Below are 13097 nucleotides of genomic sequence, written 5' to 3'. Positions count from 1 at the left end.
ACATACTCACAGTCCTAGGATCTTGGGCAGCTTGTTCACACTTGTCACCACAGTTTCCAGCTGCACTGGTTCTGTTGTATCTCATAAAGGATCATGCGCTTTAGTCTGGGAAGTTTGGCCTGAAACTTCTCATAGGGAAAATTAGGAATATACACATGTGGAGGCTCAGAAGGTTAAGAACCCGCCTGCAATGCAGGAGACCCAGGTTCAATCCCTGGGTCCAGAAGATCCTCTGTAGAAGGGACTGGCAACCCACTCCAATATTCTTGCCTGGGATATCCCATGGACAGAAGAGCCTGACGGGCTACAATCCATGGGGTGGTAAAGAGTCGGACATGACTGAGTGACTAAGACAAAACATAGCCATAGATGGTTTATAGATTACATTTGAGAAAAATAGTTCACAGCTGGAAAGGTTACTCTCACTTAGCAAAACTGTCTACATATGAGAAGGGATATCTTTTTAATTTTTTAATTATATTTTTTGAGATGTGGGTGGCAGATACCATTTTATTCATTTCAAGCTTACAGCATAACTTGGTATTTATGTATATTGTAAAATGATAACCACAGTAGATCTAGTTAACCTCCATCCCTGCACCTGTTATAAATTTTTTTATTGTGAAGAAGACTTTGAAGATCTATTCTCTTAATAACTTTTCAATACGCAATACAGTATCGTTGTATCCCCATGACTTATTTATTTCATAACTGCAAGTTTGTACATTTGACCATCTTCAGCCTTAAACTAGGAGGGGTTTCCTGTTCAGCATGACCCAGTAGCATCCAGCACCATTAATTCAGTGAGTTGACCTCAATCCTCAGCTTGACTAACTTGGCTTTTCATCCTGCTCAAGTTGTGTGTGATGGTGGAGGGTTGTCCATACTGAGATGCACTGGCATCTGCACAGGGCTGTGACAGCATCTCCCTCTCCATAGGGCAACGTCCCAACCCGGGAGAGCATCCACATGTACTACCAGAACCACATCATGAACCTGTCCAGGGAGTCGGGACTGGACACCATCGACGACCATGCTGGCACCGCTGCCGCTGCACAGACTGCCCACAGGATGGACAGCTTGGATTCCCACGACAGCATCTCCAGGTATGTCACGTGCTCCACAGTGGTACTGCTTTCTGCAGGGATGACAGAGGTGAGAGATGATGGGAGAGGTGCGGGCTAATCAGAACCTTGGGGGGTGCCCACCTGCTCTGGGCTGTCTCCGTGGGCATGGACCAGCAGAGCATTGCTGCCCCTGGTCCGAGCAGAGAGAAGCAGATATCAGTAATACATTATTAGAAAGACCCATATGATCCACAGGCCCAGGACTGGGATTTCCAAGCTGGAGTTAAATCAGATGAGCCTCCTGACACAAAATGAGTAACTGTATCAAGAACTGCATCTTCAGTGCCGTTAAAATTCTGTTCCACAAAGTATCTTCTGTTCTAGAGTCTTCTGCCACCTGTTGCTCTCCATCTTCTCCTTTCAGAAATTTTACTTTATGATTCGGAACTGTAAAAATTTGAGAAGTGGTTCTGTGGGCCCCACCTTCCAAGTTGTGTCGTCACACCCCTGCCTCACACAGGCTCCTGCTCTGACCCTTCCCCGGCGCTGCAGTGTGTGCGAGTTTCCTCACTTTTTCCTTAACATCCTTTGAGATGTACTGATATCCCCATTTGACAGGGACATGAACTTCTTATGAAAGTTCCTGAGGCTGCAGACTAGTTCCCAAAGGGGAAAATCACACATAATTATACATAATTACACATTTTTTTCCATAGAACTTCAGGCATTTCACAGGCTTCCTGAATTTTATGCGTGAGCCTGGCTTAAGAATAGTGGCTCCAGAATCAAACTCTGAGCCCAATGAATCAAACAGAAAATTAGAACGTGAACTGAAAATCAGTTGTTCAAAAAATAAACATACATGGTTCCTGTATTAGTAACTTTCAGCTGTGTAACAACTAATAATATGGCCAGTTAAGAAAGTAAGTAAATATTGTAAACCACAACTTTAGGAGAGAGAAGAAAAAGAAAACAAAGATTGGCTAAAATAAAATCAAGTAATTGCCTTTAAATCTGATCCAAGATGACAAATCTGCAGCCATAGTCAAAACCTGTGAGGTGGGAGATATTAAAATTCATTGATTGCCTTTTAACAAAGACTGTCAAGATATTCCAACATTTTAAAACTGTCAACCCATCGATAAATTTACTAATAGAAAACCAACACCTTTAAAATTATTTTTAATGTCCTTTTACTCATTATTTGTAATGTGAAGAAAAGGGAGACACAATATTGGTCATTTATACCCTTAGTTAGAGAGTGAACATATTTGCCTTCTTCTTAAAGGCCAAGGAAAACTTCCATTTTTTGTTTGTCTGTTTAGGAAACTTTCAAATCTCTAAACAATTGTGTGTCTGCAATAGAGTCCATAGGAAACCACGCTGATTTCTGACGAAGCAGTGGTCTTCTCTGAGAGGGACCCCAGTGTGGACATTTGCCATCACCACACCTATGCCCTGGGACAGGTAGCATCACCCCCAACAGGGATGCGGGGACCCACATGCTCTATGTGGCCCAGCCCCTTAAGGACCCAGCCTGCAAGGAGTTGTCCCACCCGCCCCATCTCACCCACTTTTCCCTTCAGCAGACAGTAGAGGGGTTTGGGGTAGGAACCTAACAAATGTGCTTATGTTCCGTTTGACTTATTGAAACAGTCATGATTTCTTTCAAATCCAGATGTATGAAATCAGATATCCTCTACCTTCCCAGAAAATAAATTGAAGTTCTTTTAGGAAACATTGGTGACACTCCAAGGAATATTCCTAGATACATGCAGAGTGTTTATTATTTGACGTGTGTGCTCTGTGCCCCTGGGATGGCTCCAAGTGACCTGAGGACATCAATTAGATTTGTCACCTGTTTTTGTAAAGCTCCTGCTCTTCCCTTTCAGTTTTAAAACTGTCCTGGCTTGGATGACAAACTAATCCACTGCAAATAACCCAGTAGTGTGGGGTCTGAGGGCGGGCTGTGTGGTGGCTAAAATCACCCAAGAATTAACAAGGTAAAGATGACTTTGTGGTCAGAGCATTGATTCCACACAGAAAATCACGCAGGTCAGGGTGCACAGCCTCTTTCTGCTGCAGACTCCGCAAAGCCTGGGGGATCCACTTCTGAAAATATGAAACAATACGGAAGCTCAGAGATCTAGTTCCCTCGTCTCGTAAATGATGAGACTGAGACCCAGAAGAGGGGGAGGGGTTTATCTAAAACCCAGCAGGTGGTCCGTGTCCACTGTGTTTCTAGTTCATCTCACCATCATCTCCTCTTTTTGTTCAGGATGAGTTGACATCAAAAGGAGTTAGGGTTGTTCTTTAAAATCCTTATTAGACACCATTTGGTTGCTTGCCTCATCCCCTCCCTCTCCCATTGCTGGGTCCTGTCTTGGCCATGTGGCTGTGACATGCAGTCAGGGTGTTCTCCCACAGAGCACTCGGGGGTGGAGGCTGCTATGGCTCTGAAAACCTGAAAGCCCTTTAACAGTTCCATGAGTGCCTCAGATTCCCCACCCCCGGCCCCAGAGGTCACTCCATCATCTTGAATGGTTTCCATTTCTGCCCCCACGGTCACTGATTAAGGGCACCTACTGTGTGGCCAGCACACAATAGGTCCCCTGGTGCAATCACGAGAGGCTGACGTTCATCCAGTAAATCAGCTGTCCGTAACACGAAGGGTCAGCTGGGTCACTCGCTCTCAGGCTGGAGGTCAGTGCCCCAGGAGCCTCCACGTCAACAGCTTCAGGGGGTGATCCTCTCTGGGGTTAAACTCCACGTGTGAACTGCAAACATGCCTCCATCTGAACTGTTGGCTGCTACTGGGATCACCCAGTAGCAGCTCAGCCCTGAATCTGCCTCAGTTTCCTCCCTGACTGTCGAGTGACAGGTGCTGAGAATTCAGCCAGTGTGATCTCACCCTGCTGACATCTGCCGAGACCTAGAATGTGATCACAGAGAAATCCATTCATTAGGCTCAATAAACAGTTAACAGACCAAATGGCCGCGCCACTGCTGGACTTCCTATGTTGTTGCCTTTGTACCATTTCTTTTCTTTTCTTTTTGATGTTGGTTTATATCCAGTTGCATATTAAACCAGCATCTCTTCTTCAAGCCATCCAGTTTGGCTCAACTGAATATCACTCAGAAAATGGGGTGGAAAATTCAGTTTGTTGCAGTCAATCCTGAGCTTCCTTCTTTTCTTTTGGAAACCATGTTTTTTAAATGGCATTTTTATATAAATTTTACTTGAGCAGGTATTTCTGCTTAAGAACTGAACTCAGGATTGGGGAAGGAGGGCTCTGAATAAAATATATTTCCTGTCGTTGAAAAAAAAAAAAACCTCAGCTGTACAATTGTAAAGATGAATTTTGCTCTGTGAGAGACAGGTCAGGACTTGTCATTATTCTAGTTCCCTGTCCCACCCAGAGAGCGACACTTCATCCTTTATCAGCAGTTCTGTTCTTGGCCCAGTGCTATCCTGTCTCATCTTCCCTTCTCCGTCCTGGAGCCCCGCTGCGGTGGCCGCTGTCCGTGGTGCTGGAGTGGCGTGTGGTCTGCTGCATGGCGGTGTCTGGGTCTCTGACGTGTGTGACTCCTGTTTCCGTTGCTGTTTTAACACTGTGTCTCTGTAACTGTTTGCGCTGCTAGCTGCTACACGGAAGCAACCATGCTGTTCTCAAGGCAGTCCACCCTTGATGATTTAGATGGACCAGAAACTGTGCCTAAAACGAGTGAGCGCGCTCGGCCCGGGCTCCGTAAAATGCTCAGCATGGATGTGTCCTCCTCGTCAGCCGAGAGCACCAGCTTAGCCTCCAGGTGCTCACCCGTGCATGCTTTGTCCGTGACTGTCAACCCCTTCCTGTGTCATTGCACAGATGAGTTATTGTGACCTGTGTGTTTTCGTTCACTTTTGTCTTAAGAAGGTGCATGACTAATGAAAGCATAACCAGCATCCTTCCTGGGACACAGCGGGTCGTTCCCAGGACAGCCTTCTATTCAACTAACCGCTCTTTGCTTTTTGTCTGTTAGGAGTTTGTTAAAAATCCCACTATAAGCATTGTTCTCCATTTTGTAAGTATTTCACACTTTCTATTTCCAAAGGAGCAAGCATGTTTCCTCCTTGGTTGAGGGTGCCGGTAGGCAGTCCTCATGGGGAGAAATGGGTCAGGAAGAGAAGGAAACGTTCTCATAGTTTTGTCCAAAGATCCACACAGTAGGAGATAATCCCAAATCCTGTATGTAGTCACTTTTGGTCAATGCAGAATGAATCTGTCCACATGCTACATGCCCAGCTGACATGCCAGTTAGAATATATTCAACCATTATTTTTAAAATAATATTATTATACAGTTGAATATATTACCTTGGGAGACCTTAACTTGTTTGGTTTGGGAAAGATTACTTTGTGCTTACACTTTCTCATTAAATCCCATGATCAAAACTATAATCATGCATAGAAATGAAATCACTTGCTTAAAATCCAAAAGCTCTTTGAAAAGTCAACAGGAGCACAGAAGCACAAGCTGTATTGTGCTTATCCTGACACCAAACAACCACCCAAATAACCCAATCTGAAACTAAGAGCAGTGTTGTCAAGTCAGCCAGTGTTAGGTCCTTATCTCCAGCAGCTATGTACGTATGTACATTCAGAGCTGCAGGAGGCTGGCACCCAGCATTTCAGGGAATGCCATGGCCATTTAAGATGTCCTCTGGTGGGCACATGCTATGCCATTCCAATCTGCTGATTCCTGAATGTAGCAGGATTTACCTGAATCCCTTTGGGGTCAGACTTCATCAAAAACCATAAAGAGCATGCCTGTGATAGGTTATGGTCCCTCTGGAAGTTTGAACCTGATGTGGGGCTGGCGCCAGTGGTCTGAAAACTGGGGTGACCAGTCAGTTTCATGGTCATGTCTAATCAAGGTAAGTCTTAGCCAAAAGCATTGTCTTGGCATTCTGAGAGCCTAATGTGCTTTAGGCACATGTAGGGCCAAAGTCCTGGGGCCCTGAACACCCCTGAATTAGGATCAAGAGCTCACGCAATTCTGGCTCTTCAGTCTCCAAGCTCAGCCAGATGCATTCATTCATTCATGTGTGTGCACCAGTGTCCATGACAGGAGAAATGGGCACAGTCTGCACCTTTGAGCATCTCAGTGATATGACCCCAGCTGCTCACACATGCCATTCAGGGAGCAGCACCCTCTCAGAGCCTAACAGATAATCACTGCACACCCCGTATACTCGGCATCTTCAGGTGACTTTTCCTCCCTCTCTTCAGGGCCGGGTGTGTTGAGGTACACAACACAGCAGGCAGACCTTGATCTCACGGCTATGGCTGCTGTACTTTTGTGTCCAGTGTTTTTTGCACAAACCTGTCAGGGAGTTAAGAAGGAGAGGAGAGATGCTAAAGGGAAGACAGGACACAGTAGAGTGAAGACCAGGGCAGAGGGGCTCCTGGAAAATGAAGCTGGAAGAGGAGCTGGCAGCGCAAAGCCAGTGGGAGGAGAAAGCCGGAGGGCAGTCAGAGAGGAGGGTGGGTGCAGCCCCAGGAGAGACCCTGAGGCAGAGAGTGGTGGGCGGGGCTTCCATGTGCCAGGTGGTGGGGACCCGGGGAAAGGACGATGGTGAGCATCCAGTCAGGTGTCAGAGTCACCAGTGAGAAAAGGCACAGGATGGAAGTGCAGGGAGGAGCCAGCATAAAGGATGAAGCAGGCTTTATCTTGCTGATGGTCCACCATTCCGGGCCTTCCCTTAAGGGTCTGGAGTCTGTTGAGAGTAGAGTGCATCTCTGCAGACCTGTGGACCCAGCCAGTTGAGACATCTTCTTTCCCTGAGCACCTTTCTTTACAATCTGTGCTCCGGGAGATGCGCTGTGCTCACTGTGTCTTGACTGGAAATAAACAGTGGGCCTGCTGCCTAGGACCACCGATGAGACTGAAAAGCTACTCACGGGAGGGTTTGGCACCCCAGGACCTGCCACCCAGCACCCTTCCCCCGTCTCTGCACCCAGACATGATTATCCAGAAGGAGCAAAGCAGATGGAACGTGGGAAGGAGGAGGCGTCCCCGCCACATGCCTGGGTGCGTGGCTGTGGGTGCCACGGGAGGCTGTAGGGGTTACTGAGGCCAGGCGGCGCCCTCCGTGTCTCCTGACAGCGAGCCCACGCAGTGCACGATGCTGTACTCGCGCCAGGGGACCACGGAGACCATCGAGGAAGTGGAGGCTGAGCAAGACGAGGAGGCACCCGAGGGGGCCCAGGAGACTGAGTCCCCACAGGACCCCATGGAGGACGGTGACGTGGAGGCCCCGCCATCCTACAGCAAGGCTGTCAGCTTTGAGCGCCTGTCCTTCGACTCCCGGGACGACTCAGCCGGCCAGACCCACATGGAAGTCAGCCCAGATGACAGCCGGTCGGATCGGCTGGAGGCCAGCATCCTGCCACCCCTGACCCACGAGCTGACAGCCAGTGAGCTGCTGCTGAACAAGTAAGAGCTGCGGCCACAGCAAATGAGCTGGGAGTGACCCTTAGTATCCACTGGGCTGCTGGGGGCAGAGACCACTTGGAAAAGGTCCCCCCAGACATTTATAACCACATGCGTGCTCACCTCTGTCTCTGTAACATGATAGGAGGTTGACAGCACAGGACGCCTGGGGACCCAGGCAGCAGGGAGGGGTGGGCAGGGTCTCACCGCGTGGAATCAGTGCCCGGGAGGAACTGAGGCCAGTGTTCTGGCAGGATGTTCCATGACGACGAGCTGGAGGAGTCAGAGAAGTTCTACGTGGGGCAGCCTCGCTTCCTGCTGCTCTTCTATGCGCTGTACAACACGCTGGTGGCCCGCTCCGAGATGGTGTGCTACTTTGTCATCATCCTCAACCACATGGTCTCCGCTTCCATGATCACCCTTGTGCTGCCCATCCTTATCTTCCTCTGGGCCATGCTGTCCGTCCCCCGGCCCAGCAGGCGCTTCTGGATGATGGCCATCGTCTACACGGAGGTAGGCGTCCCTCCAGTGGACCTGCCTGACCCCTGCTTCACATAAATAGTTAGAGGGATCATCTTAGGTCATCACATGATTATAACCAGCAGTTGTTGGTGCTGAGAACTATAGCTGTCTTTTCACACCTCACACAACATAGGAGCTGATGTCATTCCATAAAAAAAGAATAAGGAACAGCCTTTATGAGATTAAATAATTGGCCCAAAGTGGGCTTCTCTGATGGCCCAGATGGTCAAGAATCTGCCTGCAATGCACAAGACCCAGGTTTGATCCCTGGCTCGGGAAGATTGCCTGGAGAAGGAAATGGCTACCCACTCCAGTATTCTTGCCTGGAGAATCTCATGGACAGAGGAGACTGGAGGGCCACGGTCCATGGGGGTTGCAAAGAGTCAGACACAACTGAGCGACTAACACTTTCACTTTCACTTTACCCAGCTGGTGAGTGGTGGGGAAGGCTCTTGAGGTCTGGTGTCTGTCCTGTGATATTGACCAGCAAGATGGTAAGTACGAGGCAGACACAAGCACGGTGCCAGGGCCAGTGCATGGCCAGTGAATGGACATTGGATCAAACAATAGAGTAAGCACTTGAAACACAGTTGGGTGCAATTAACCCTGATGATGTAGACATTGGAGGAGTGTTTCAGCGTCAGTCTCTACAAACATCACGTTTATACCCTGAGCTGGCAAGGTTTTGTTTTATTTTGCTTTTATTTCTTCTTGAGGAGAACTTCCAGTGAGCAATAAAATGCTGAGAGGAAAGAGGGCAGAATAAAGTGAAAATTGTCTATAGTGTCTGTGCAGTTTTCTCCTAAAGATTACAAACTAAAGCCATACTTGCAGAATAAAGATCCTGCTGTTCACATTTGTCCTAATGACCTCGTTTGATAGCTGAATATTTGTATAAGTGTCTAATTGAATCAGCACAAACTAGCCCTTGCATGTGTGCTAAGTCACTTCAGTCATGTCTGGCTCTGCGACATTATAGACTGTAACCCTCCAGGCTCCTCTGTCCATGGAATTCTCCAAGCAAGAATACTGAAATGGGTTGCCAATCCCTTCTCCAGGAGACCTTCCCGACCCAGGGATCAAACCCACATCTCTTATTTCTCCTGCATTGGCAAGTGGGTTCTTTATCACTGGTGCCACCTGGGAAGCCCAGAAACTAGCCCACTCCCTGACAGTAGCAGAAGTCATTTGAGCCAAGTCAGGAATAACCTCCATGGCCCCGATGTGTCTATAGTTACAGGCCCTGGAGGTGTGGCTCTGGCCTTGTCCTGAAGTCAGTATCTGTGGAAGGAGAATTTACATTCCACATGCTGTGTGCATTCCCAGCACCAAAACTGAGACTTTTCCCCTTAATTTTTGTATCACTGTTCCTCGTCTAGAACTATTCTTAAAGGGCATCATTTATTCTAATTTCTCACATCTGTGCAGGTGGCCATTGTGGTCAAGTACTTCTTCCAATTTGGGTTCTTTCCCTGGAACAAGAATGTGGAACTGAACAAGGACAAGCCTTACCACCCACCCAACATCATCGGAGTGGAGAAGAAGGACGCCTACGTGCTCTACGACCTCATCCAGCTGCTGGCACTCTTCTTCCACCGCTCCATCCTGAAGGTACTGCCTGCCCATCACCCCTGGGATGTTCCCAAGAACCCAGCGCTGGGATTGCGAGGGGCTGGGGGGCCACGGGCGAGGTCTATCTGTGTGCTCTTGTTTTCTTTGTTAACAGTTTTGTTCATTTCATTTGTTTTCTCAACACTGTGTACTCAATAATGGAGTTTGTGATCAATCAGGGGAAATTTCCCCCTATTTCTACTCTGGGATGCATGCGTTCATGCTAAGTTCCTTTAGTCATGTCTGACTCTTTTGCGACCCTATGGCCTATGACCCGCCAGGCTTCTCTGTCCATGGGATTCTCCAGGCAAGAATACTGCAGTGGGTTGCCAATCCCTCCTCCAGGGGATCTTCCTGACCCAAGGATCGAACCCACACCTCTTATGTCTCCTGTATTGGCAGGCAGGTTCTTTACCAATAGCACCACCTGTGAAGCCCACCCTGGGATGAAGGCACCCTGATTATCCCATGTTTGTGGGAATTGCCTGAAGGGTGTGTGGTTCTTACCATCAAGTCTTGCCTGAGTTGAAGGCAGATCATTGGGGAACTAGAATTTGGGTCTCCTCTCCAGCCGACCTTAGCCCACCGCCTTTTAGGAGCATTGCTTTTCTCGTGGTTTTTGCTGTGAAACCACTGGTTTAGTGAAAGACTCCCCAATCCGTGGGCCTGGGGATCCTAGACTGTTCTCCCAGAGTGGCCGCTTCTGAGAAAGCCGTACCTGCATTGCTCTGGGAAGACAGGTCTGCAGGGTAACCTTCTTGGGATCTGTACCTCCTGTCATCCTGCTGAGCACCTGTGGGTTTCCTTGTCTCAGACACTGTGAAATATAAGCTGAACTTGTGATATGCCACTCAAGTCTACACATTAGAGATTGTCACACAGCTTGCCTTGGATGTATTGATGTGCCTATGGTCAGAATCTTACTTTCCTTCTCTTGTTTTAACTGTATCTCCTTGTATTGATATAACATATCTTACATTCATTTTATCAAGTAGTATCTTTGTTAGTTCCTTTTCAGATCAAGCTTGGTCTAAATTAAGGCACATACATGCCACGTCCAGCACAGCGGGTGAGAAAGACCTGAAACGGGAGTGAGCGTGTAATGAAAAGACAGACACATATAATTTGGCAAGCGGGGAGTCGGGGCCCTCTTGCTCTCCATGACAGAAAGACAAAATGGCTCCTTTCAGCCCACACTTTTATTGGCAAAAGTCACATGAGATCATTAGGGAATAGCTATACTGGGGAGTTTGATTAGCGAAGGCTCTGCTGTTGATCAGGAACATCTTGTTTTGTTTTCATGGGGACGGACGAAGAGGTAGGCAGTGAAGCAGAGCAGAGAGCATGTCCCGTCCCAAGAATGTCCATTCAGCATGCTTAGCAGGACAGTCATGAGGGTGCAGTTCGCTGCACCCTTGAGTCATGGGACAGGTTCTGGTCTCTGCTCCGCCAGGCTGAAACACACACATACATACATGCGCACACACATACACACACACATACCTGCACACGCATGTGTGCACACATGCACACAAACATGTGTGCATACATACATGCACATATGTGCACACACATGCATGCACATATACATTAGCGCACATGCATGCATGCACGCATATACGCATGTAAATGTGTGTCCGACCTCTATCCTACGTGGTGGGCTGTTTCACACAGGCTTTTACCTTTGTGGACTATAACCAAGATCTTCCCTCTGCCTTCTGTCACCTTGCAAACTGCCAGTCCATAACCCTCCATTTGGGGTTGGGGGGTCTTTCCTGAGTCATTGGAGTGTGATGAGTTTGCAAAAGTACATACAGGTAGATAATAAGCTTTCTTAGGATCCCTCACCTTGCTTTGGCTTTCTAATCTTTTTTTTAAATTTCAGCTTTGTTGATGTATTGTTGTTCAGTTGCTAAGTCATGTCCAACTCTTTGTGACCCCGTGGACTGCAGCACACCAGGCTCCCCTGGCCTTCACTGTCTCCTGGAATGTGCTCAGATTCATTTCCTTTGAGTCAGTGATGCCATCGAACCATCTCATCTGTCACCTTCTTCTCTTCTTGCCCTCAATCTTTCCCAGATCAGGGTCTTTTCCAATGAATAGGCTCTTCCCATCAGGTGGCCAAAGTATTGGAGTTTCAGCTTCAGCATCAATCCTTCTGATGAATATTCAGAGTTGATTTCCTTTAGGATTGACTGGTTTGATCTCCTTGCTGTCCAAGGAACCCTCAAGAGTCTTTTCCAGCAACGCAGTTTGAAAGTGTCAATTCTTTGACACTCAGCCTTCTTATATCCATACATGACTACTGGAAAAACCATAGCTTTAACTGAAGGATCCTTTGTTGATGTGTAATTGGCCAGTGAAATTGTAAGGTATCAGAAGTGTATATGTGGTGATTTGATAAGCGTATATATGGTGAAAGGACCCCCGTCGGGTTAGTTAACACATCCACCACTTCCTCACCTGCCTATTGGTCGGTGTTTGGTGGGAACACTTAGGTTGTACTCTCCTAGCAGTCTCCACTGTCCATCAGTGTCGTTGGCTGCAGTCGCCCTGTTTGACATGTGGTTTCCTATCCTGAGGGACATGCTGGTAGCCTGGATGTCATGGGGCTGAGTCCCAGCATCTGTGTGGACAACGGGCTGAGCTGTCCCTTTCCTGCCTCCTCAGTGTCACGGCCTCTGGGACGAAGACGACATCGTGGACAGCGGCTCAGACAAAGTGGACTCGGACGACGAGCTGTCCCTCAGCCACGGCAGGAGGGCCTCCTCCGACTCGCTCAAGTCCATCAATCTGGCTGCATCCGTGGAGTCGGTGCACGTGACCTTCCCTGAGCAGCCAGCTGCCGTCCGGAGGAAGCGCTCCAGCAGCGGCTCCCAGACATCACAGGGATCCAGCTTTTCCTCGAATAGGTCCAAGAGAGGTATTGCCACGCGGTGTCGCTGTAAGGACCCCTGAGCAGAGTTACTCCCTGGTGCCAGGGGTCAGGGGCAAGGAGGCTGGGTGCTGTCAAGGCAGCAGATAATGTGATGTGAAATGAATGTACTTTGTAACCAGACAAAGTTCAAATCCTGGCTGAGCTGTGTATGTGGCCTGGGGTGCTCACATCCCTGACTAGGGTGTCTGTCTGAATCCCTCAACCCCCACCTAGGACAAAGATTTCAGGTGTTGGTGAAAAGTGACCAGCATGCTGCCTCATACCTAGTGAGTGTCGGACACAGGGTAGTTGTCAGTCATACCCAGAGATTCTGCCAGGTGTGCCCAGAGTGATGTACATCACGATTTATTTTGAAAGTGCACTTAGATTTAATCAATAGGAACTTTAAGCCAAACCAAGTTATTTCCTACGTTAGTTACTAATTTCTTGCTAAACAGCCAGTGACAGGAGAGTACACGCGTGTTACGGTTGCCCCTCTTGGGG

At 48.2% G+C, this 13097-nt stretch overlaps 1 protein-coding gene across 1 annotated transcript in view; it reads left to right on the top strand.

The window, feature by feature from the left end:
- The window catches only part of PIEZO2 (piezo type mechanosensitive ion channel component 2), a 249057-nt gene that overhangs the window by 221289 nt on the left and 14671 nt on the right, over positions 1-13097 (top strand). Inside the window, exons 36-40 of the mRNA XM_055417223.2 lie at positions 940-1106; positions 7217-7546; positions 7798-8056; positions 9494-9676; positions 12347-12599. Coding sequence (XP_055273198.2) covers positions 940-1106; positions 7217-7546; positions 7798-8056; positions 9494-9676; positions 12347-12599 — 1192 coding nt within the window. The remainder of the gene's footprint in view (positions 1-939; positions 1107-7216; positions 7547-7797; positions 8057-9493; positions 9677-12346; positions 12600-13097) is intronic.

The sequence above is a fragment of the Moschus berezovskii genome, chromosome 28 (genome assembly GCF_049115385.1).
Source record: "Moschus berezovskii isolate FMDL1 chromosome 28, NW_MosBer_1.0, whole genome shotgun sequence".
In the NCBI taxonomy this organism is placed as follows: domain Eukaryota; kingdom Metazoa; phylum Chordata; class Mammalia; order Artiodactyla; family Moschidae; genus Moschus; species Moschus berezovskii.
This window is presented reverse-complemented; position numbering and strand designations above follow the sequence as displayed.